The sequence below is a fragment of the Hetaerina americana genome, unplaced genomic scaffold, assembly GCF_022747635.1.
Source record: "Hetaerina americana unplaced genomic scaffold, ioHetAmer1.1.p SCAF_2, whole genome shotgun sequence".
Lineage (NCBI taxonomy): Eukaryota > Metazoa > Arthropoda > Insecta > Odonata > Calopterygidae > Hetaerina > Hetaerina americana.
In genome coordinates this window covers 49075962-49102089 of record NW_027286763.1, presented here as the reverse complement: position 1 = coordinate 49102089, position 26128 = coordinate 49075962, and the positions used below count along the sequence as shown (strand labels likewise).

The 26128-nt window shown below is 38.3% G+C and overlaps 1 protein-coding gene across 1 annotated transcript in view; it reads right to left on the bottom strand.

The window, feature by feature from the left end:
- Window positions 1–502: 502 nt before the first annotated feature.
- The window catches only part of LOC139688089 (uncharacterized), a 197952-nt gene continuing 172326 nt past the window's right edge, over window positions 503–26128 (bottom strand). The window contains exons 2-6 of the mRNA XM_071585513.1: window positions 5318–5518; window positions 4366–4504; window positions 3843–4020; window positions 1229–1291; window positions 503–1112 (exon numbers count right to left, since the gene is read on the bottom strand). Of these exons, the coding sequence (XP_071441614.1) occupies window positions 1065–1112; window positions 1229–1291; window positions 3843–4020; window positions 4366–4504; window positions 5318–5518 (629 nt within the window). The 3' untranslated portion in view covers window positions 503–1064. The remainder of the gene's footprint in view (window positions 1113–1228; window positions 1292–3842; window positions 4021–4365; window positions 4505–5317; window positions 5519–26128) is intronic.

Genomic DNA, 26128 nt, shown 5'->3' with positions numbered 1-26128 from the left:
ATCATCATTATGCATCACTCCATTTTAAATATTTCCATCATAGTTTTATATCACCTGAAAATCAATATTTTTGCATTATATATAGATGAACCATGTAAGTACTTCTCTAGAAACATTCATGGTAAAAAGGGATGCAAAAAAGACAACCACATAACAATGCTAAACACAATACAATTCTATTGGTAGTTATAAATAATTGTAGGACAAGTCTACAAACCATTAAAATAAAATGCAGGAGAGAGATTACCCTTCAGAGATTAAAGATTTAAGGGTAACTTTTTTCTGGATTTTTACTCTATGGATATCATTGAATAGATTCTTCATTATAATAGTTTATTTAATACTCTACTCACATAAATTTTCTGATAAGCACCTTTCATTCATACTTAAAGCAACAAGTTCTCTCTTGTGATCTAATCAATGCTTGACTATCTAAGGAATGCTAATGTTTGAAAAACTGACAACTGCAGGTTATATTTGTAACATGGATTTATTGTATAAATTCAATCCCTCCAATAAGTATTATGTGTTAACATAACATGGAATTAAAAGTTTAACAATTTCATCATGATAGCTGCTTTAGTTTTATATCAAGGTTGAACATGTCTGATTCACACTGTTATACATCAAGCAAACGCCTGGCGATATAACACCTGATGTATTTGTCATATCCATTATTATAAGGAGTAATAGATACTTGTAGGAATGACTTAACTCACCATTTAAGTGGCATTCATTAATATCTTATTTTCATGGAATAAATGAAAACTTTTAAATATTGTTTCATGTTTGTAGCTTCCATTGTCATAGAAATATATGTATGTACACAAATTTACACACACTCACTCACACATGCATCAAGTCTTCTGCTTCTTTTCTCATTTTTCACAGGAAGAGACAGAACTTTAAGATATGGATTTCCACAGCAGCAATTAATCCCATTTGAAGCCTTAACATTGGCTGCTGTCTGGTTATGGTAGTACTTATAATGAAGTAACATGTAGTCAACAGATAACTAGACTTCCAAGGGGTAACCAAACAAATAACAAGGACTGAATCATGAATCACCAGAGATCATCGAATACTGCGAAGGAACTTCGTATATTATCATTCTGAAACAAGAAATCAATTTAAATATTAGAATGGCATATGATCAAACCATAAATGCATGCTTCATTTTGCAGGAGCAATGAATTATATTGGATGCTGTTGACATCTAATGCCTTACCGTTGAGCAGTAATCAATGAATTCATCCACTGTTATCACACCGTCATGGTTGAGGTCCAATTTCTGTAAAGAGAAATAGAAGAGAGATCTCTAGATTTGTCACTTGCTATCAGAACCAAGGCAGTAAGTCCTTCAAGTACCATATGATAGATTCTAATCAATTTCTGTGCTTTTTGGTGCTGGAGTTTTATAATAAATCAAGGCATGTAAAATAATTTTATTATTTCTTAGTTATTAGTAATATTCCCTATTTCTTATTTAATAATAAGGCATCCTTAGACCATGACTGCATGTAAAAACTAGAGGGTCATCTCGAAGAATGATTTAATATATCTTTATATGGATTAATCATTTAATACATGAAAAGACTGACTAGGCTTCAAGCAATATAACTCCAAGGAAATCATTTGAGTTTTGAAAAAGATTTTCGAGTTCTCAAAATTTAATGGTGGTTATATGTAAACTTTAATTGTTTACCCAAGGGATGGTTTCAATTTGTTTTGTAATTTTGAAGTGTACAAAAATTCTTATTGACCGTACTGAAACCTATACTCCATAATAATAATAATAATAAACAATTTTTATTGCTCTGGGAGCAAAGTCCCTTGGAGCAGAATACATGTTACATGAGGTTTTGAAACCTATGGAGTGAAACAGGTTTACATAATGCATAGAATAAGGTAATTAAACCAGTCACAAAACACAATTTAAGATCATTTGAACAAAACATATTTATTGTACAATACATATATATATATATATATATATGGAAAGATCCAAGGTTCGAGTCCCGGTCAAGGAAATATTTTTACTCTTGTGATCCGTTCGATTCCGCCTTCCCCACCTTTATTGTGTTCGTCCTTTATATGTGTTCCTATCCCTTTTCCTTATATCTGTTTCTGTATATATATATATATATATATATATATATATATATATATATATATATATATATATATATATATATATACATATATATATATATATATATATAAAACGATTGTACGGAAAAACTCACACGAGCGGCACAATAATGGGCTGACACAATATAACACAAATAGAAAAGAATAGACACATTTAAAAGAACACTCACACAGTAAATTGTTCGAGCTTTCGGCCCTCTCAGAGGCCTTCTTCAAGAGAAGAACAGTAATAAGGTCATTTTGGTAGTGTGGTAGATAGATATTCAAACATGTTCCTGTTGAATTGGGATGTGTTCCTGGATAATTTTACTTTATTAGGCAAAGAGTTCCATATTTTCCAAGATTATTCGGGTCTCTCACCGGGTCCACGTTCGTAGGTTTGCTGACGTTTCGATGGCCGAGTCGTCCATCGTCTTCAGGGCATCTCGGCCATCGAAACGTCGGAGAACCTACGAACGTGGACCCGGTGGGAGACCCGAATAATCTTGGAAAACATTATTCGCCGGGAAAGTACCAGATCATTCTTCAAAGAGTTCCATAGTTTACAGGATGAAATACTGAATGACTTTTCATATATAGCCGTGCGGTATTTGGGAAGATGGAATGTTTTTGTAATGCGGGTTGATCTCTTGGTCGTAAGTGAATTGAATATAAAATTTTCATATAAATATCAAGGGGTTTTTGAATCCAGAACTTTAAATAATTGTGAGGCCTTTTGAATCATTCTCCTCTGTTCGAGTTTTAGCCAATTCAACATTTTATAGTAAGGAGTTACACGTTCATTAAAACGCATATTAAAGATGAATCGTAGACAAGAATTTTGCAGCCTTTGTAATTTTGTACTTAGCTCCTTGTTCACTTCAGCATAGACAACTGAGCAATAGTCGAGATGTGGTAATACTAACATTTGAACAAGCTTCTGGTGTAATGTTATAGGGATTAGGTGTCTGAAATGCTTCATTGTGTAAAGAGTTTTGTGTACTTTATTAGAAATGGCATTTACTTGCTCGCGCCAGGTTAAGGTGCTGCTTAGATAAACTCTGAGGCTTTTCACTGTATTTGAGTAGTCAATTTGAATATTTAAAACACTTATTTTAGGGAGATCACTTGCGAGCAGCATATGTACATTGGCGGTGCTTCCAAAGATTATTGACTTGGTCTTTTTGGGATTTAGATTAAGCCGATGGTAACATCCAATAGTTTGGCAATCATTATACCTGTAGCTCTCGTCCTATTATCATTGAGATACCATACTAGTATAAGTGTTAAATGTGCACTGACAATAAGCAGGTAAAGTGTCCCCTTTTGTGAAAGATAAAGAAATTGAGGATGGAACATTACTGCTAGAGGAAAAGTAGTATTGTATGTGATAAAGTTGGAAGATACATACAGCATGATTTTAACATTTAGTGAGATTTTTACAGTGAGAACATGATGGTAAGAGATGGGAAAGGAACTGATGTTGATTAATATAGATCTGCACTTGAATGCTACGTAAATGATGTTGAGGAGAGTGTATCTCAAATACCAAAAGAAGAGAAATTTTTCTTCCGCTCAAAATGCATACAGCTCGAAGATTTTTTGCAAGAAAATTTTAAAAAATATGTGATATTAAAATATTATGTATGGCAGACTAATTTCAGATATTGCTTTTTATTTTTTATGCACAGCTATAACCTTATAACTCATACCTTGAACATTCTGTCTACGTGGTCATTTGGGGTTTCAGGAACAGTGGCTTCACCTTCCACAGTGTTGCCTCCTTTGTGGTGATGACATTGATGGTCACCAATGAGATCATAAATTGCTGTAATCACCTCAGACAACTCTTCCCGCGTGACATAACCATCATTATTTACATCGTAAAGGCTGTTGATGGAATAAAAGAACTCACCATTAAATGTTATTAAAATTAAAATATACAGAGTGCATAGAAAGAAATATTTAAAGGTCATTTAATATTTAAAGGATATAGTCGCAAGAATTTGAAAGCTCAATAAACCAGTTCGATTAAATTTCACGGGTCGTATGCTTAGTTTAGGGTGTTAATTGCAATTGGATGATATTCATCAGCTCTTGATTTAGCTTTTCATATAAAACTATAAGAAATAGGGGCACAGGCTGTCACATATGACATCTAAATTTAACAAATTGATAAAACGGTAGCTCAAAATCTGTTCTCTCTGGAGTAATATCACCATAAAATATTCTCACCTGAAAGCCCATCGGATTCTTTCCTGCAAGGAACCCTTCAGCAGGATGGATAAACTAAGCATTATGTCGCTGAATGTGATAGTGCCAGTCTTATTTCGGTCCAGGGTGTTGAACACATAGTGAGCATATTGGCTGGAGTCTGCAAAAGATGAAAAATTAAAAATACAAAAGTTTACATGAGCAATATTTAAAGAAAAACATAAATTTGATCTTGAGTTCCTCCTTGCTGAGCATTTGGTGACTTCAACTTAACTCCATAAATACTTAGAGCAATGCAATAGTAATGGTAATCCAGAAAATACTCAAAATGCAGAGGTGATAGAATATTATCTAGGCCGTCTGGAAAGTTACAAAATGTCAGTACTTGATGCACCCATAGTTTACCTAAGTGTGGCACTAGTTACTTGTCTAAAATACCCAGTTTTTGAATTTCAAAGTTTTATATTACATTGAAGACTTTTCAGAGGACCTGTAAATAGACTTCTAGATTTAAGAAACAGGCTCCTGAACCATAAGTAAAAGAAATGCGATAGTTGGCTAATGAAATAATTACAGGATGAATAGATACCTCATTTTCATGCACTTAAGACCAAGGACAAGGGGTGTGATCTTAAAATTGATGCCAGTGGTATAGCAATTAAGTCAAAAGTTACTGAAAGCACACATGTCAATCAAGATGTAGGCTATCTTTAGAATAAAAGTGTTAGGATGTTGAAATTAGGTATTGATTCTTCTACTTTTTCAATCTAGTGTCCTGAAGATGTAATGACTAAGCTATTTCTATAGACATCAGAATTAGTCTGAAATGATTAATGTCATGTTAATGAGGTGGTTGTCAGAACAGGCCTCAGTGAAATCTCAACAGACTTTAAACGGCCCAGAGTAAAGCTTTTGAATGTTCAATTACAGTCAAAAAGGTACACTTTTCTAAATCCAAATAATTAGAACTTACCGCCTTGTGGAAAAAACTTGGCATAAATGGCCTTAAATGTTTCTTCATTGACCATGCCAGTTGGACATTCTTGCTTGAAGGCTCGATAGACAAACTGAATCTCTTTCCTGGAGAACCGTGTTGCCCTTCGAATAGCCTCCAGCCTCTCTGGACGACATCTGGCGGGCTGTAGCATATCCAGCTCTTCTGGATCCAGCTCATCTGTGAACGATAAAATTATATATTTTTGAGCCTCTCCATAAGGAAAATATCAACGTACCTCTGAAATAAAATTATAAAACGCCCATTAAGCTAACAATATGTGAATATGAAACATTTTTCAAAATATAAGTAACAATTTAAGTTCTCATAGAGTTATACCCTGTATAAGCTCGTTATTTAGAAATCCTAGGAACAAAAAAAATTGGACTTCGAAAAAAATGAATTTATAAGAAAAAATTCTTAAAATTGATCCGGGACGTTTGTAATATAATTTTTCTACTGTATCTAGTAGCTGCAAGCATTCAGGAAAAACTACGAAAAAGGTTTGCCTGCCTCGCCCGTAAGTCGGTGAACTATGGCATTCCGTCCACTGGTGCAAGCCCACAAATCATAGTAACTACGTGTAATATTTTCGGAGGAGATATTGAAAATATCCCCTCCTCTTTTCGGTTGTATTTTTCTACTGTTATTTTCGCTTCTACTGAAGTGAGAAAAGTAGATCGCCCTACATCTTCATCTGCGGACAGATTTTCTTTAATTATCACTAACGGTGGAAGTCACTCCGCTGAGTCAGGACTACGAATGATCTTTCATATTTCCTCACAGCGTCCTCCAAGATAGTGCGTCCATCTAGTATTTTATCAAATTAATGTCATTACTTCCTCTTTTGGCAATCAAATACCTTTCCTGCACCCGTTGTTTTAATCAATAGTTATCGCTTTACCTAAGTATAACTAGATTAATATTACTTTGTAGGAGAAAAGGTTTCTCACGAAATAAACACCCAACACAAGCACGATATCATAAAAAAGCAAATAAAATCAATGCTTAACATTCAAATTAAACAGCGCTACATTCATATAAAACCATTTTATTTATCATTCGCCAGAAGCTAGTCGGTTTTATTCTAAGAAACGTTTGTTTTTGGAATTCCTGACACATAAGGAAATTCCCTTACTAGTTAGTACAGGACTCCGGTTTGGAATCGAGCAGAATGCGTAGAAAAGCATCCATTTTTATGAATAATTGTTATGTTAGAATAGAAAGCGTCACATTATTATTGGATACAGTATTAGAAGCAGTGGGGGTTTTAATAGGGTGGGTTCACGTAGGTCATGACCCCGTCCAAGAACCAAACACTCTTAAATTAGAATTGTGTGACTGCATATAAGTGCGCGTGAGCTCATAGTTAAAAAAAAACAGGAACTCGTCATGTTCAACCGTCCGCCTTCCCTTCCCTCCACCTCGAGACGCCTTCCGTGATAAGCAATGAAATATTGGCGTAATCTAATATAATTTTCATAAACCACGACAAAACGTGACCTCTGCCCAAATCTAGAGTCTATATCCGCCCCTGGTTGGGTCACCGAAAGCACGAAGACTACACATGCGCGGCTTAAACTTTCAGATAAATACATATCGCTTGTGTTTGACGCTGACACTGAGGGAATAATTTTAGCCTCGGATTGAATAGGTAGGCGAGAGACCAGAGTGAATCTGTTTAGGGAAATTGACCGCCGAGCCGATCGATACAAGGAATTATTTTTCCCTGACACAGTTCGTGACCTCAACAATAGGAAACACATCGTGCAAAAATATGTAATTTCCGAATGTCATTGATCATAAATGACCAATTACCCTAATCTATGGTGATATAATGCACACTTGCCCCATGTTCTCATGGCAGTTTGCTGGAGAGAATGTCGTTGTAGCAGCCAATCCGACGTTTAACATGCTAGTCGCTACAAATCTTTAATCGGTTGGGATAGGATAGAGATGTTGGTAAAGAGTGTAAATATTTAAAATTACGATATGTCTTAGCCTTCGGAGTACCCTAAAAATGTAAACAAAACCACTAAAAAGCACGGGGTAGTCAAATTGTATTCGTATGTAAACAAACGTTCATTGTAATTCCTGTAATATTTCCAAGATCGACTTGTAGCTCTTTTTGATAGAGCTTGTGTGTTTTATAATTCATAGGGAGACATGAGAAAAGAGTGGGCATCAGTCAAAAGTAATCGCTGTGGTCTTTTATCCTTCCTCCACTGCTTTAATTCAAGAGAGAGAACAAATAAAAGCTTAGCAAAAACTCGCTGACTCACTAAAGGTCCTTGACTGAACATGGAAGCATTTCGGTACCTGTCTCAAGAGAGCTTCGAGAGGAGGATGGGCCCTTGACATCGCAAACAGTTTTCGTTGCTTTCTCCTCTCCTGTGGGTGATTATGACTGCCACTTCCATCCGCCCTTACCGCAAGAGGCTACGAATTCATCCGCACCCCTCCCGCCCCTTACAGCATCCAGGCTCCAAGGCCATAGTGATCTTGACTTCTCATTCACCTAATCCAATATCCGAATGAGAAATGTAGGAAGAGAATAAATTGTTTGCCACCGAAAGTCGAGCTAGATGGCCGAAACGGAATTGAGACTATGAGCTCCAATTTCCTCTCCGTTGAGGGAGGAGCTGTTTGTCAACCGAAGGAAAACAAAATTTCGTAATCGGTCCAGTGATTCAAGTTTGAGTATCCGTAGGGATTTTTCATTTTAAGTTTCTGTATCCGTTTGTGTCAGATCCAAAGCTATTTCACGTTTCCCATTGACCTGATTAACAGAAGTAATGCATTTTAGGAACCTTAAAATTTTTCTTTTTGGAGAAAACTAAACAACAGAAATGGGTATCCTTTGCAACATATGTAAGGACATTAAGTCTGCAACGCTCAAATGCTTAATGGCGTTTAATGTTTCGGGCGCGAGATAAACGATGCGATTTCTCATCATGGACCTACAGATAACGATTTCGAACTTCATTGCTTATACGTTTTGATTTTTTCTATAGTAAAAAGTACGTATAGTTTGGTGGTTTTGATTGGACACTGCTCTTAGCTCCAAATCACGCTATATTTCTACTTAAGCGAGGGTTTTACGGTACTGGATGCAACAATTTTATGTAAAATTTTATGCATAAATGTATACTGAATTAATGTTGCCACCTGGAAAACTGCCAACTTGGAACACTTTCCCAAAATTATAATTATCTAGTTTAAAATTTTCATTTTGAAAAGTGCTTTGGAAACTCGTGAGTGCACTTCTCATAAATAGTTCAATGACAGTTTCTAGAAAAGAAAAGTGAAACCTACGATTATTCGTACAAATTAAATGGAAAGAAACGATTAAATAAGTGAAATATATAAATGAAAAAGCGTAAAAAGTTTATTTATCTATTACAGCATTATTTATTACTTACGTTTGATTAAAATATATTATTTATAACATACAATTCTCATAGGTGATATAAGGTCTTTATTTGCTGCTCTAGATTAATTTAAAAATGAGGCAAAGAACAAAATAATATTAGACATTAATCCTAATGTAGAATATATGCACTTCATCACAAATTAGAAAATGCATCTGTTTTCATAGGGTACATAAAATCTGTGATGGCTCCAGGAAAATACGTTATCATTTATGCCTCTCCGTAGGTACCGCCTATTCATGTAAAATGAATTGACAAGCACGTACTTGAAAATGCAGTTTATGAATGCCAAATTGACGAGACTCATTACTTCTACAGTCGCATTACATTATCGATGAAGCTTGAGCTAATGTATTTATTACTGCCTTGTAATTGTAGAATTCCTTTTGAATCAGAGTTTTAACTGCTCGTGGAAACAAAATTTAACGTAAAAAAAGCCAATTTTCAATTTCATATTTATCTCATTTACTACCAAGGACAGATTTAATATTAAACTAAAAATGTTTTCTTTATAAAAATTCTCAACATATGCTATTAAAAGGTAATGAAACTAATCGAAATTAGTGATAAAAATATTTATGCAAAAATTATGTTGCATTTTCAATCGTTGGTTGCATATAGATTCTTGAGTGCAGGAAAATACGTTTAAAATAAAAAAAAACAGTTTTTCATCACACTTTTGATCCTGAAAATGTAATACGAACCTTTGCTTTGAATACTTTATTAAGTCTCCTTGTTTATGAAAATAAAAAAAATAATAAAAACATTTTTTTTGAGGAATAGAGGAGAAAAAGCTTTCAAGTTCCATATTCACAATTTATTTAAAAGACCCAATTTTGACTGCTAAGGAAGAAGAAACCTGAGTGGCTTCGAGGGACAATGGGAAGGGAATTGGTCTTCAAAATGACCGAGGTTGAGGTTGGTATTGGATAGACTAAATCTACTTTCTGAAGAAGATAGTTATGGCACCGAAATTTAGAACTACTCCCCGGGTGAGTTTCTCTCCTTTGTGTGATCTGCGTTTTTTGTGTCCAACTTTCCAGCAGTCTGATGCCTTGCAGCGTTATCAGGTTACGGCAGCAAAACTTAGGCCGCGCAAAGAAATTGTGAATGTGGAACTGGAAAGCTTTCCTGTCTCTATTTTTCACCGAAAATGTTTTCATTATTTTCATGAAAGAATCGTCGTGAAACTCACGAAGGGTAGACGCTTCGGGGCCAAGAGGTGATCTGTTCCTCAGTAAAGAGGTATTAAGTAATAGAATTGTTCTCTTGTGAATGGTGCATGGAGGGGGATGTAAAGGCTAGAAGATGAGAGCGCGGAGGAGGATATAAACAGCAGAGGAAGATGAGGTGGGCAGGAGAGAGATTTAATTTGGATAAGAGGAAAGAGTAATTACCTTATTCACGATTACGACAATGTTTGGTTAAGCGGAGACAATGTTGTTTGATGGTGATTGTTGAGTCCTGGCGAGTAGATTGACTTAAACAACCAAATTACTGACAACTCTGATTTACCTTTTTTCATCATTACGAGCTGGAATAGGTGAACTGAACATGTTTCAACTCCCAACGGCTGTCTCTGGCGAAATACCAAAATCAAATCAATGAAACTTGTACCGTATATGCATTACATAAAGATACAGTAACGACCATTCAACTGAAAAACGGAAGGGAAGTGTAGTTCACAATAAATAAATGAGCTAGACAAAGATGCAACTTCTCTGCAGCACTATTCGACGTACTTCTAGAAGAAGCAATAAAAGAAGCACAGGAATTGGGTATCAAAGGAGTCAAGGTGAATGGCGAAAAGACATCGTAGTACTGGCAGGAATATGGGAAGACTTGCAAGTAACTCTTAAGAGACAATAAAAGAAGCACAGGAATTGGGTATCACAGGAGTTAAGGTGAATGGCAAAAAGACATCGCAGTACTGGCCGGAACATGGGAGTACTTGCAGGCAACTCTGAAGGCTACGAACCAAGTACTTAGGGAATATAATATGAGTATCGACTAGAATAAAACCAAGTCCTAGTGTGTGCAAGAGAGAAGCTGGAGATGGATGTCAAAATTCGAGGATTGAAAGCAAGCAATTAAGTAAGTAATCCTTCCTCTACCGGGGCGGAGGTTTATAATCCTTGGGATGGAAGAAGTTTGTTCGACATCAAGCAAAGAATAGCTCAAGCTAAGGAGATGCTCATGAAGAAGAGACAACTAGTACTACGCACAAAGAACACCTGAGTTTGCAAACAAGGAAGCAGTCCATAAAAATTTTCGGATGGAACATGGCACTCTACGAAAAGGAGAAATTGAGTAGTAGTAGTAGTTTTGAGGGGAGGCGACCGACAGCTGAGGTCATTTGCGCCATAGGGGATGGATAGGAAAGGATGAAGGGTGGAGAGAAACCCGGCGTCGGCATTAGCCTACTCTTTACGAAAGGCGCCAAGGGGTCCGCAGTTTAACGTCCCATCCGACGGACGGCGTACTCACTCAAAGTGCCCTCCACAAAGCACCTCAAGTAGGGATCGAGATACCTCTGAAAAATATTCAACACCGCCGGGATTTGAACCCGCGCCCTCATGGTGGGAAGCCAGTACGTTAGCCCCCGCACCATCTCGATCCCCGAGAAATTGAGCAATGGAAAAATGGACCAGCAATAAATGGAGGCCTTTGAAACATGGTGCTGGAGCAGAATTACCCTGGGGCACAATGAATTAGTTAAAAACAACATAGAAGGAAAGATTGAAGGGAAGATCCTACATAAGTACATAGACACATCAAGAATGACCTAAAACAGAAAACCTATCAGGGAGAATGAACACTGAATAAAGAGAATGTAAAGCTGCAGTAAACCAACCTTAGGATTGAAATACTGATGATGAATATTGATGGGTAACTTTTGAAATATGCGAAATACGTACTGAACACAGTCATTTTTCCATGGAAAAAATGATGCATTGCATGACGCAATGCAGTTTCACAAGATGAAAACACAATAGAGGTCATGAAAGAAGCCATTATTTAACGACTCTTCCGAAGGGCTTAGATTATTTTGATTTAACCTGGAGAAAAAGAGCGAGATATGCCATGCGTAAACTCTGAAAAGGGCAAACCTTTTGCAGTTTTCCGTGAAATTTTACAGCTTTCATGGAGTCAACCATGTATGCCTACATCGAAATTCGTGTCGATAAAAAATAACGTAATCCAACGCGGATCATCTTCTGTGTGCAGTGCTCGAGTTCATGACGGCGTTTTTCAAACTCCCTTTGATATAAAAGAACTGGTTGATGGCTCAGTTCTGTGCAGAGCGTCAAAATTTTAACTGCCGGTGTCTGGGGAGTTTGTTTCCGAAGTGCGCACTTGCTTATTCCTCACGGAACGCATTCCCGTGCTCTTTCCATTCTCTCGGCGCTGCTGTGCTTCCCTGCGGGCAAGGGCTCTCCCCTCGCAGGAAGTATTGAATTGACGGAAGGGGATATTGGAAAGGCACTCCGCGGGCCAAAAGAGAAAAGATTGATCGTCGTGTAAAAGGCTTTTTCCTTGCGCCGCTCTCCAAAACAAAAAGACCTTTTCTCCGAAGCGATCGTATATGCAAATTCTCCGTCTCGCCCGTGCTACCGGTGGTTGGTTCCTCACCATCACCCCCCCTGCCTCCGCTACTCCCCCACCACCACTGACCTAACTACGCCCACACGTTCTAGACGAGACGGCCGCCCGAGGCAGACCGGCTGGCAGGGATTAGACTTTTGAGGGAGCGAGGACGTCACAATTCACCTGAGTAGGCTCATTTCAAGTAGGCAGCTCTTCGGCAAATTAAAATCTTCCCTAAATTAACAAATAAAAGAAGAGACGAGAGTGGAACAATTTATATAATTTTCTATAAATGAAATGACACATTCATGTAGCTCATTGAGGTCACTTTCAGATAACATTCTTTTCAGATAACATATTCTTTTCAGATAACAGTGCTTCGATATTGATTATAATCAGGTAATGTTGTGTTATTCTTCAGGGAAGTGATTGGCTCTTCCTTTGTATTTTGAACAATCGCGGAAGAAATGTTCGTTTTGCTAACTTTGAAAGTAAAATATACATATACTGACTTTACTTTTGGATGAGCCAGGCAAATCTTCTGTTTAACCTGACACTTTGTCGAAGCTGCCAAATGTTAATGCTTGATTTGTTCAACTACTTTTCGTTACTGTAAAGAAAGACAAAAATTCCAAGACTTCAGCCTGGGAAAATCGTATCAGAGTTTTATGGACATTGTCATTGAAAATCCATGCTTTCTCAGTTTCAAGTCAGTGACACACTTTTGACCCTGAGAAACCAATAAAAAATGTTGGGAACTTTTTGTATCTCCATATACACTGCAAAATTTTTCACCAAAAGTTTCTGAAATTCGACTTGGTTTCCCAACCTAAATTTGCACCAAATTTTACGAAAATTGATTAAGTTTATATTTTATTTTTTAGCCAAGAAAACCTTTTGAATTTCAGCTAATTTTCCTGAAAATTTTAGGAAAGAAATCATAATCAGAGGTATTCTACCGGTTAAAGCAGGTTTGAATGGACACAACTACCAAACAAATATCTCCGAACAAAACATCCTACTCGATAACAAACCACTGTTCATCTCTATAAACGTCCTTCCTCCTTTCATTCCGTCCAAAATTTCAATCCTATTTCTACTACTTCCTCGTTTTCCTAACATTCTCCCATCTGTCACAGTCTTCAACATCCCATTGCCAATCAATATGCTATACATCTATGTTTTCTGTCACCTTATGATTTTTCCCAGTAATCCCCTCTCCTCCTCCACCATATTCTGCACTTTCTAATTGTGTTCCTTTTCGTGCATTTCACCTTCTCCATCCTTCCCCACAGCCACATTTCAAAAGCCTCCAATCTACTTCTATCGTCCTGCTTCAGGGACCACGTTTCCGCGCCGTACAACACTACGCTGCATATCAAAGTTTTTACCAGCCTTTTCTTAACATCCTTACTCAACGTCCCTGTCATCAATTCTCTCCTCCTTGTGAAAGCCTCTTTACCTAACGCAAATATTCTCCTTATGTTCCTACTACTTTGACCATTTTGGTCCATATAACTTCCAAGATACGTAAACTGTCACACCTGCTTTAGTTTTTTCTCTATTATTTTAATGCTTAACTTAGCCTTTCTCTTTCTGGAAATTCACATAACCTTTGATTTATTTACATTGATTCTCATCCCGTATCTAATGCACTGAATTTCCAATTCACTCAGCAATGCTTGCAACCCCTTGGCTGCCTGGTCAACTACAGCTTGATCATCAGCAAACCTGACTGATTTTACGAATTCCGCGCCCACTTTCATTCCTACCTCCAATTCCTCCCATGCCTCTTTAATCATTTCCACTACATACAGGTTGGACAGCAATGGTGATAATGGGCAACCCTGCCTTACACCTCTTCCTAACACTGCCCAACCGGACTCCCCGTTCCCCACTCGAACCTGAGCAGTCTGAGACATGTACAGGTTACGAATTAGCCTCCTTTCCCTCCAATCTATTCCTATTTTCTGCAATAAACTAATTAATATTTCTTAATTCACTCTATCAAACGCCTTATTGAAGTCTACACAACAGGCAAATACGTCCTGCTTGTATTCTATATTCCTCTTGATCAGTGGTCTAATTACTGAAATGGCATCACGCGTGCCTCTCCTCTTCCTGAACCGAAACTGATAATCCCCTTTTTTGGATCTTTTCTATTTCAACTATTATTTTACCCGAATTATCTTTAACTGTTAACACAGATCTTCCCTTTTTCTTCCCGATAATGTTTTAACCTTCTTGTATAGTGCACCAATTCCACCCTTCCTCTGCAAACTTTCCATATCCTCGCACTGCGTCTTCCACCAAGCTTCTTTTGCTCTTTTTGTTGCCCGCCTCAATTTATTGTTTACTTCTTTGTACTTCATTTTGCCTAACTCTGTATTTACATTATTCCATTTCCTTCTCTCATCTATCTTTCTAATCATCTCATCCGTGATCCATGGTTTCCTTGCTCTTTTCCCATCAACAGTTCCCACAATTTCTTTCGCTGCTTTAGATATCCCTTTTTTATATAAATTCCCATTTCTCCTTAATAATACTCAGATCCTTTCCCTCAATCATGACTTCCTCCGCAGCCTGCTGGTACTCCTTCCTTGTCATTCCTGTTAATGCTTCTAAATTCCATTTCCTAACCCGCTGTCCCTGCCTTATCTTTTTGAAACAAACGCTACTCTTTATGAGCACTGAATTGTGATCGGAGTCCGCATCTGTTCCCGGGAAACTGTGCGAATTGATCACGCTGTTCCTGAATCTGTGCCTAACCATAGTATAATCTAATTGATACCTTTCTGAATCATCTAGCATTTTCCATGTACCATAGAGGTTATGCAAATCTTGTAGTATTTGGTCTAATTGAATCTGAATACTTACGCATACGACTGTCGTTATTATTCCATAATTACATGGCTCAATCTTGTCACAACTTTTGTGGTGCCTAAACCAAGCGTTGAAGATTTATCCCTATCTCCTGCAGAACTCAATTATTTTCTCACAGCGGTCATTTCTCGTACCTAACCGTAATATAATCCCCCACCTCATCACCATATCTTATTTCGCCTATTGCCGCTTTCCAATTCCCCGCCAATATCAAATGTTTCCCTGCAGGAACACATGCGATTATGCCCTCTAACTGATTATACACCCCATCGATTTCTTTCTCCTCATAATTGCTTGGTGGTAAGTATATCTGGACAATGACCAAGTTCGTCGGTTCTGCTTTTGCAGGTGATTTACTGCTATCTCTGCCCGTTGCTTGCTTGCACTATCTTGACTGTGCTTTTTCCTATCTTTTTTCAATATTATGGAACCCCTTCGTTGGCTCTCTCTTCCTCTGTGCATCACTCTATAACTAATTACTCCAGTAATCCCCGCTTTCTTTCTATCTCACCTTACTTAGACCTTAAATATATATATTCCCTCTTTTCATCTCTATTTTTGAATTCTTAAAGTTTCCTGTCCTTTCAATCTCCCGTTCTATATTCTTTAATTCTCCTAATACTCCTAGTTCCCATTTAAACTAACTCGGTCCTCTTCTTCTGCGTCCTCCGCGCTACTGCTGTCGGTTGTATTTTGCAAGGTTTCCGTGAGATGACGACCGCGGAAGCCTTCTCCCTCCCGCTGCCGGGCATGGCACACGGCCGATTTGATCGTAGTTGCCAGGATTGGTTTTCTATTTACTAACCATCATAAAACCCTTGGGATTAATAATCGAGGTGGTTTCCCGTTACCCTCCGCAATAGTATTTTTAACGTGACATTATCACTCAATTGCCGACCCACTGCGGTCGGACGCCTTTGCAGCCGCCTCACTGAGGAATAGACGCTGCATGGACTACCTTTCATCTGGCTCCTAACCTTCGACCTAACTGGCATGGATGACTCTACCTGAAGCAATTATCATTGCTCCCGCCGGCACAGCTCCAGAGGTCATTGGAACGCACGAGCCCTTCCACCACGTAGTTCATGGAAGGGAGGATATAACTGACTGAAAATTATTTCCCTGAAATTGTCGCGACTTCCATTTTGTAATGAATAGGTTTTGAGCAACAATACTGCTCTTTTTGAAAAATGAACGTGAGAACACTATGGGGGAAATTCTAAGCGACCCAATGGAAACGGCTAATATTTACCAAAGCTCGAATTACGGCAACAGTTGGGAGCAACAGTAATGAGGCAATGGCGTAGGTTTCAAACTATTTATATAACAACGGTTTAGATAGTAACGATAGAAGAAGTATGACAAACTCTTCAATTAACACATTTGACTGATTTCCAGCAAGTTTTATTGTTGAAAATATCATGGGTATTTTAATCCTGAGAATTAGCTGGATTTAAGACATTTGATTAATTTTTATTAAGTTTTATTTTGATTGAGCATTTCTAGATTTTGCAAAGCTTAACTGGAGCCATTAGCGCACATATTCATTCCTATTGTGGTGTGATGCGAGCAATTGTAAAAACGTAATTGTATTAATACTCATAAGTTCTTTACCTACGCACTATATGCCCAAAGGAAACTAACATATGTTATGAAATGTGCCTTTATGAGGTGAGAGCAGAAAAGGTAGAAGACTTGAAGGCGTCATGAGCATGGAAGCCGAAGATCCGGTAATATGTTTCCACAAAGGGAAATTGATAGCTTAAAAGCACTGCAGCTGGTAGACAAAAGTTAGTAGAACTAGGATTTGATCTCATATTTGACTTGTATTTATTGTATGTCGCTTCAATAAGGCAAACGAGTATTCATGTGTTGTAATCCGTGATGCATAAAAATTGCGTTTTGAGTTGCTGCAAGATGACTTGTTAAATCTGCATTTTAATCTCTTTTTCACGACTCAGGAAATGCCATTATAATGACCATCTCTACCAAATAGGCATTCGTGGCGGTGCGAATACCAATGAAATAAATCTTTCTAAATTTTTATCGCCCAGCCATTCATGTCTTTTAGCTGATTTCGGTACTCCTACTAAGGATATCTCCTTTTTTTTAAAAAAAACGCAATATACTGAAATGCTCAAAATACATTTATTACCAAGACAAAAAAATACGATGTCAAAGTTTTTCATTTGAACGTGAATGTAAATTATAAGTGGTTAATGAACATCTCTCAACATGGTTCAGAGTCCTGGTAGTAATGTGTACCGACGTTTCAGCGCCAGTGCAAAATTTGTATGCATAAGCTGTGCAAATTTGATTATAATTCAACAAAGGCAAGACCCTTTCAAAATTATCGCTGTTGTCACTTGGAATCGACTTCGACGACGATAATTTTGCCGTCGTCTCCTCTTCGAATTTTTTTTTTCAGAGACGCGTTCGGTAGATGCTTAATTCACGGAAGGAGACGTGCTGAGCGAATTCACTCCACGACCCGATGTTAACGACAGGGCCTGAGAACGAGTGTCGACCGACGGACATTAACACGATCCTAGCGGTCAAGGACTTGGTGAGTTGAGATGAGTTAGGGGCGTCCAACTGTCATGGATACATCCGAATTGCGAGATGGAGCACGCTTCGAATGTGTCAACTCTCGTTTGGCCTTCAGCCATCGTGCTGTTTTCAACACCGGCGAAACGTCCCCTCGAGCACTCCATCGGATGGGATACGCTGAGCGATCGAATGCACAGCGGCAGTAGGAGATAAACTAATTTGCAACCCGCTGCTTGAGATGACGTGTGCAGTTTGCTTGGCACTCATGCCGTGCATGTGCGTTCATTCCCAAGGTTCACTTACACTTGATGCGTGTGTCGGGGCGCGGTCACGAGGGTGTTGAAATGACGGGAACCAGTGGCGCCAAGTTTATAGATGATCACTCAACGGAAAATAAAGAGGATGAATTCAAGACGATCTGTCAACCACCAAAAGAGTGAAGAATTATTAGGGAAAGAAAAAACTGATCCATGAGTACTCTTCTCCAAGGGACCACGATGTTACATTCGTAACCTCGTACTCATTTTTTTCAATTTTCAATAGTTCCCATTCCAAAAGTCCATATTCCGGCACCAGTTTCTGAGATTTATGAAGAACGATTTTTTTCGCTATTTGCAAACCCAAAGGTTTTAGCGGTATCCTAAAAAGGAAATTCATCTTGAAAATGGCCTCTAGTTAACCATCAATTGACTCGAACAAAGACGCAATTATCTGCTGAAATATGAGTCTGTGAATGTAAACATATCTTTGAAAATTGAAATCATTTCCCATAATATTACTAACAGTTGCTCCAAGTCTTCAAATCACGTAAATTAGTATAATTATACCATAAATTTCCGGTGAATCAGTGCTAAACTAATGTTTGCTACGTGATTTCACCGCGTGAAGGACGGCTTGGCTTCACAATGTATAATGTTCTCATCGCAGCCCTCTCATTCAGGGAAATATGCACGAGATCCATTCCACCAATTTAGTTGGTGAACTGCGCTCGAAACCTCTGAATCTTAAAATGTCATTTTCTACGTTCATCGCTTCCCGGAAATTATTCCCTTTCCGTAAAAGACCCTGGAGACAAAATATTAAGTAATACTTTTTATCACTTTGGCGACACCCGTGAGCAAACAAAAAAAACGTTGATAGGATGTCACGCGAAGTGTGTATACAGACTAAGAATGATATATAGGGCTCGAGGGAAGGTGAGGGAGGAGGATGGGGGGGGGGGGAAGGAGGGAGGAGGCATTGTTGAGGGTGAGGGCGAAGGAAAAGCAGGGAAAGAGAGAGGGAGTGGTCGAGCGGAGGGGAGATCGAGAATTGAGTGGGCATCTCTGTTTTTTGACGCCGCCTGCAACGCAGTCCTCACGTGTTTACAGCAGGGAAGCCTTCCGTTGGGGGAGGGCGGTGTGAGGGGGTGTGGTGCTAGAATCCGGGAGAATGCTCAGAAGTAGGAACACGCGGAAGGGCTCGAAAAGGAAATGAGGGAGGAGATGCCACCACACGAAGAGGCGAACGAAAACGTTTCCCATTTTTGTGTAATTGAAGCCCATAAAATTGTAAACATTTAAATGATGTCCATTCTAATCAGGTGGACAATGGACACGTCGATAACCCAGCTGAATGTAACCGCAACCATCAGATTTCGCAAAAAGAAAAACACTTATATGATGAAAATAGGTCCATCAGGAGAAATTTAATGGAACAGAATAAATGCTGTTTGTAAGTAAACATATTGCAGGATAGTAAGGGAGGGAGCAGTACCTCCATCTTTGGCGTCTTCTTTGAGAAGCGGTAGCTTGTGGGATTATAGTCGTGACCCTTATTCTTTAAGCTTTTTGAGGAAGTATTCTAAAAGGTATGTTACTATCATTGCATGGGATATTAATGGCGTTCCCGGATGTGACGTTGGTTGGAGGAGTGGGGAACGGTTTGGGTTGCCTCCTGGCCGGGTAGTGGGGTGTGGGGGCTTATTACTGGACGCGTACTCTAGAATAACTAGTATGCGTCCGCTATATCTCTTTCTATTCAGAGTTGATGAGTCCTGAAAATTTTTGTAGTCCTTTCTGTTACAGGAGGGGAGATATGTGTGGAAGAATCACGTTATCGTTGAATGAAGATGTTGCCGCAGAAGAAGATTAGTTTGGTTTTACCAAAAAAAATTTATGTTTGAATTATCATTTTAATAATTACATTATTCTTTGGCAATAATGATTCTTTCAAATGAAAATGAAATTTGCGGTAAAGTATAAGTATTTGGGATCAGAAGTTGTAACTCAGGGGTTTACAGGTCCTGGGTCTGCAACGCATTGTGAACGTGCTATTAGGTCATATCTTGCAGGTACTGCAATTCCTGCATTGCCGAAGGATGTTAATTGGAATTCGGAGTCTGAAACTGAGAAGGCGAAATTTTTGTACCTTAGGAATAGTGTGGGTGGGTTGCAGGGGATTATGCATCCGATAGTGTTACGCTATCGTTTCTCTGGAGTTTTAAATTTTGAGGAAAGTACAGATATCACAGTTCAAGGAGTGAAACTAGTGCAAGTGGAATCCTTCATCTGCCTGGGTAAAAGTATAACTTAGATTGGAAGAAGTTTGACCGAATTCAAGCTAAGATGGCGTTTATGAAGAAGAGGCAAGTACCATGTTAACCTACGGGAGAGAAGAATGAGATACATTGGGCATTCTTTGAGACACCATGCATAACAGAAGGGAAAAGTGAAGATCTCGAGAGGAACACCAAGCGAAAACTACGCTGGACAAATTGAGAATAACGTAAAGCAGAGAAGGTATACCAAGCGAGGGTATTTAAACTGAATAGAAAATAATGTAGGAATGCAGATTGAAACTTTTGCATTAGATTAAGATGGAAACGCTGATTAATATGATGAATCATTACTTCGATAAAGAGAGTGACTAACTTAGGGCATCAATAAATTTCTAAAATTATGAAGTACAAAAGAGTAGGCTATTTACTCAACCGTTAAAACTTATGATTTCATTATTATTAATGAAAAACAATTATAGAAAATTCACTTAATATAAATTAATATTAGGTTCAGAAGTTTATCATCCATCACATTACCAGTTTATGATAGGATTCAAATAGGAAAAATTGCTTAATTGAAGTCTTGAACAGCCCATTTGCTTAAAGTATTGACTAAAAGTGAAGTTACCTCATATTAGTAATCATTCAAAGGTTGACTTTTGAAGAGCGAGGCTCGAGCGAGACCTCAAAATAGGTTTTGTGGTATTTTAAATAAACCCATCAGAAGTGAGGAGAGCGGATCCTTATCTCTTGCGCCCCTCCTGCAGTTTCTAAAAAAGCAATTTGAGAGGAGGAGACACACAGGATGTACGAATATGTGGTTATGTGTGCACTGGTGATAAAATTCGGAACTTTTTCAAACCTTAGGTGCCTTTATGTTTACCTATATTTACGATATGATTATAGCCTATTACTTCCGCCTCTTTGGGATCCCAAGTTCCTAACGATCCTCGAACGCGCATAAAAAAAATATCTACTTAATCCCAAAAGCCTTTAAGGGAACTTGGATTCGATAACATGAAAAGGGCAGGGACGACGTGCTAAAAACTCGTCTATTTGTAAATGCATCCGGATTTAGTTCCATTTCCCCTCGGGAGTCCCCGTCTTCTTCCGGAGCCATTATTAGCGGCCCCAGGATATCATTCGTGTGTGTCTTCCTTGCTCCAAAAGTCTCGTCGTCGTCTCTCAACTCTTGAGAAATCTGCGCTCCCGTTTTTATTCACCGCCCCCGTTTTCGCCTTTACGACGCGGTCGTTTCCGTTCGCTGCACCGATTTCAATGAGTTCCTGGACGGGAAGGAGAGGAGAGGGTGTGCGGGGGAGAGAGTTCTGCATTTGGACCCTCGTTTCCATCTTTTATTCTCCTTTTTTTTTAACTTCCAGGGCTTGATTCGGCTTATCACGTTTTCCCCTGTACTGGGAGGGCCGCTTTTGTTTCTCTGGATGTAAAAGGGTGCTCCTCCATTAAGGCAAAGGTGTTCTTATCGCTTCGGAACGCGACATGTCTCGCAGCCGTTAAATACTCCCCACTCGCTCGCGTCACGAATTAAAAGTTTCAAGGTCTGAGACGAGTATTTTTGGGGAAATAATGAGACTGGCAACCTTTTGTTACATCAGTGGACATTATGGATTTTTCAGGTACATAAGAGAAGGGGAGGTCAACAGATTAACACTGAGGTATTCCTGAGGGTGGCAAAGGAGATAGCGTTCATTGGAGAGGTATGAGAGCTGGTTCGGCCAATATTTGGAAAGAAATACCAATGATGATGACCTCGGTGAAGTCTAGTGTTAACATTACCACTTGTGTGGGTACTCCGAATTCTGCAATTGTGGACATGAGAGCCTTCGAACGGAAATACTCCTTCAATATGATAGAATAATCCTATCGAATAATCCCCTTCCGTATTCGGGGTAATTATCGGTTTGAATTCAATAAACCGTTAAATAGAGGAATCAGCACGGTGTTGAAATACATTCTCTTTCCTAAGCTCCTCGCGAAGGGCCACGCTCTTCGGGACAATCTCGCAAAACGGAATTATAATGCTATCATTAGCGTGATCGCCAATTAGAGGCGCGCCACTCTCTGACCATTTTATACCATCACCTAGTGACTTACAAATTGGGGGGACAGCTTCGTATTATCGCTCAATAGCCTTTGGTATTTTATCAGTTCTTCGTAACAAGATTTTGAACGAATTAGGAGGTTGAACAACTCCTGTTGAACGTATTTTCTGTCACAAGGACAAAATGAAACCAAGTCTGAAGGCTTTTACATCCCGATGAAGATTGAATCGATAAAAATTCACAAATTACTTTTTAAATTCCCGTCTTTAACTCTTTGCTTTCTTTAAAGTAGAGCAGCATATAAGTTCCTATAAATATTAGTGCATTTTAGTTTAATTCCAAGAGGAATTCTATTCATATAATTGACATTGGATTCAGTATTATTAAATAAAACAGTTTCTGGCGTCACTTTGTGGAAATTCTTCATATTGAAATTAAAATTAAACCACTTGGCTTTTCCATATAGAAAAAAATTATTTACTACCTAGGTTTCGTTATGGTATAACATCATCAGGTAAAACGTTTGACTTCTATTTTTACCTAACGATGTTATACCATAACGAAAACTAGGTAGTAAATAAATTATTTTTTCTATGTGGAAAAGCCAAGTGTTTTAATTTTAATTTCAATATTATTAGTTTTTCCCTGATAACTGGCTAGCCAAGTCAATGAATTATCTGTGATGAAAGAAAATTCAGATTATGGAAATATTTACGTCATTAGCAATTGTTACAAAGCCATGTTTTTAGAGTTTAGATATTTTTTGAAGTTAGTTTGTTTGTTTGTCTCACAAAAACTCTCTCGCGTAAGTAACCGCTTCGTTTTCTTGCGTCAAACGTGGCTTCATTGTGAATAGGAATAATACCAAGATGAAATAAAAGCCCAATGAGATTTTCACACTGATCATAAGAATTCAATGATTTACTGATAAGAACGAACGTCATTCGTGCAGCCAGAGGATTGACTTTACATTTATTAAAGGAGTGTCTGAATTTCTCCGCAGTATTTGAAAATAACTGCATGGACAACGTCTGATTTGATAACGCGTGAGTCTTAGAGACTAATTCGGTTCCCGAGGAATGAATGTAATTAATCAGAATCTTGTCCAGCACACATTTAATTTCAAATGCAGTCATTCAGAAAAGACACACATACATCTGGAAATGCTACCTGATCAAGTGGATATAATTTGTAGCTAAGGAATGTAAATTGACACTGAGTAGTAATATTAACCAATCATTTTAGACTGGAGTACCCTGAAAAAACGATGACACTGGAGAGAGTAAAATGTATTTTCAGAAAAAGGAAAAGAGTTCAAGAACTCTTCAGAATGTCGAAATAACATCTGATTTTGTGAAAGTGAGATATTGATAAAAATTGGACATCGTTGATTAGTATAGTCTTGCCATCTTCAGGGCTAGGCCGGAACAACAAACATCACTCTTGTATAGACTAAAAGGTTTCATGCTGATGGCTCACTTGAGTTAATCCTTCAATACGCTTACAATTACCTGAGCCCATTACATTATATTTTATTCCCCGTTTGGTTACGAGTTTATTTCTTTCATTGTCATCCTGAGGAGATCTTCAATTGGTGGATGTATTTGAATGCTATCATAGGCCTGATCAAAGTATTGGATATGTTCACCATGACCTGTTCGATTTAATTATACATGCTTTTTGGCATACTTATTGTTCTCTTTGACTGAACAAAATGGACGTCATTTTTTTCCGCATTGTTTAAGTGCAAATATCAAACGGCATGTACTCCAGTGTACTCATATCATTAGCAGATATACTATATTTGCTGCTACGCTTGGTTTTCGGGTGCTTCAACTACCGGGGACATGATTAACTGCGAGCGATAAGTTACTTGCATGCATAAAATTGTATCAGTGGCTACATTAATGATGTAACCCGAGCCCTGCGTTGATTTTTGCGCAAACTACTAATAAGCTGCTCGCTTGTTTATATGGAATGTGTATGAAAAGCGTGCGCACTCATAGCGCAGTGGTAACAAAAGACGCATTAAACTGCCGTATCCCGCGTTTACCGATTCAACTTTCCGCCATCGTTCGGATGGAGCATCGGGAATGTTGGCTTCAATGCCTCAGGATGGGTGCTATCATGCGAAAAAAACATGTAGAGTTCACCACACCCGACAAAGATTAACACCGGAGAGAGTCCCGGAAGTACGGACGTTCAAGTCAGGGAGGACGCCAGATGCAGGGCCTAGGCGCCAACTTAAAAGAGGAGAAAAATATGTACACATGTATATACATGCATAGTATGTGTATTCAGGCCTAAGTAAAGGTTTTGTTAGAGGTGGACTAAAAAGAAGAACGCGGATATCCGAAAACAGAGTCGGACTCTGGGCGGTTGAAGGCCCCGTCGTCGGAGGGAGGAAGAGGCCGCGAGTGAATTACGAATGAGCGGAGCGTGGTGGATGGAGGGCTCCGGAGAGAGAGCCTAAACATCCCGAGGGCGAGGGCGAATAAAACGAGCAAGAAGGTTCGTGCGTTCTTCTGCGAGACCATTTGGGAAAAGGAAATCGGTCCTTTTCTCCGTTCGGAAGAAAGGAATCGGTCCCCTTGCTCACTTTCCCGTCCGGAGGGGAGAACAATGCTTTTATTTGATAAATCAATACTGGTTCTCCGCTGGGCGAAAAAAAAATTTTTTTTGAGTGCCACTTTATTAATTCAGATAACCGAAAAAAAATTATGACTAACGTATTGGTCCATCAGCGCTCGCATTAACTGAAGTCTTGGAATGCTATGATGGGGGTAGAATGCCATTGGATAAAATATTAAAGCTTCTTCCATTATACGTAACATTCAAGTTATATCAGACAAAGATGCCTCTTCCGTCGGGGATTATTTGTTATATTTATTACCATGATACATATTTATAAACTTGTCTAATGCTTTTAAGCTCAAAAAATAAGATATCAAAAGGGGATCAATTCAAGTAACTATAACCAGTACTACTAGTTAGATGCTCAAGTCATTGTTTTCAGTCCGATTTTTCATTAACTGCTCATTCAAATAGTTTTTTTTGACATTTCCAGGGCACTATTACAGGAAACAGAGCTGAAAGTAATAAATAAACCGGTGACAAACTCATGGTTAAATCTATATTTACTGAGTGATAATGCTATGAATAATTGCATTAAAATGCTCCCTGGATTCAAAATTTGCAAAAATATTTGATGGATTGCGGCAACCTTCGATGCATTTTACGAGTACATTTACAAAAGGCATTTTGCTTGTACATTTAAAAAATGTTCTATAGAAAACGAGGGTGAGGTTGCCAAGCAATCCTTTGTTTTTCCAACACATTTATTCCATAAATTCCCATTTTTTGAAGAAGGTTTCAGTTCAAGGTTTTCCTCATTTTAAGAAGGTTGTATAAAATTTTAAACGAATGTGAATACTGAACGCTGACTAGTTCACCAGTAATGTTTCATTAATATCTAATTTTGTATCGTGAAATAAATATTCCAGTGCTGCTGCTGGCTTTATGAACACGCTTATGTGTTTATCTATCCGCGATTATATAGATTAAGAAAATGAGTTTTTAAGTTTCAGTTATTATTTAAGGCTTTTAGAAGTTTTGCATCTTTGCAAACTAGAGAAATATTTTCGTATCAGAAACAGGTGTCACTCTGTAATCTAACTATTAAACAGGGTCGACGGATACCGAGTTTTTGCTTTTGCATTCCGTGGAGGCAAAGGCG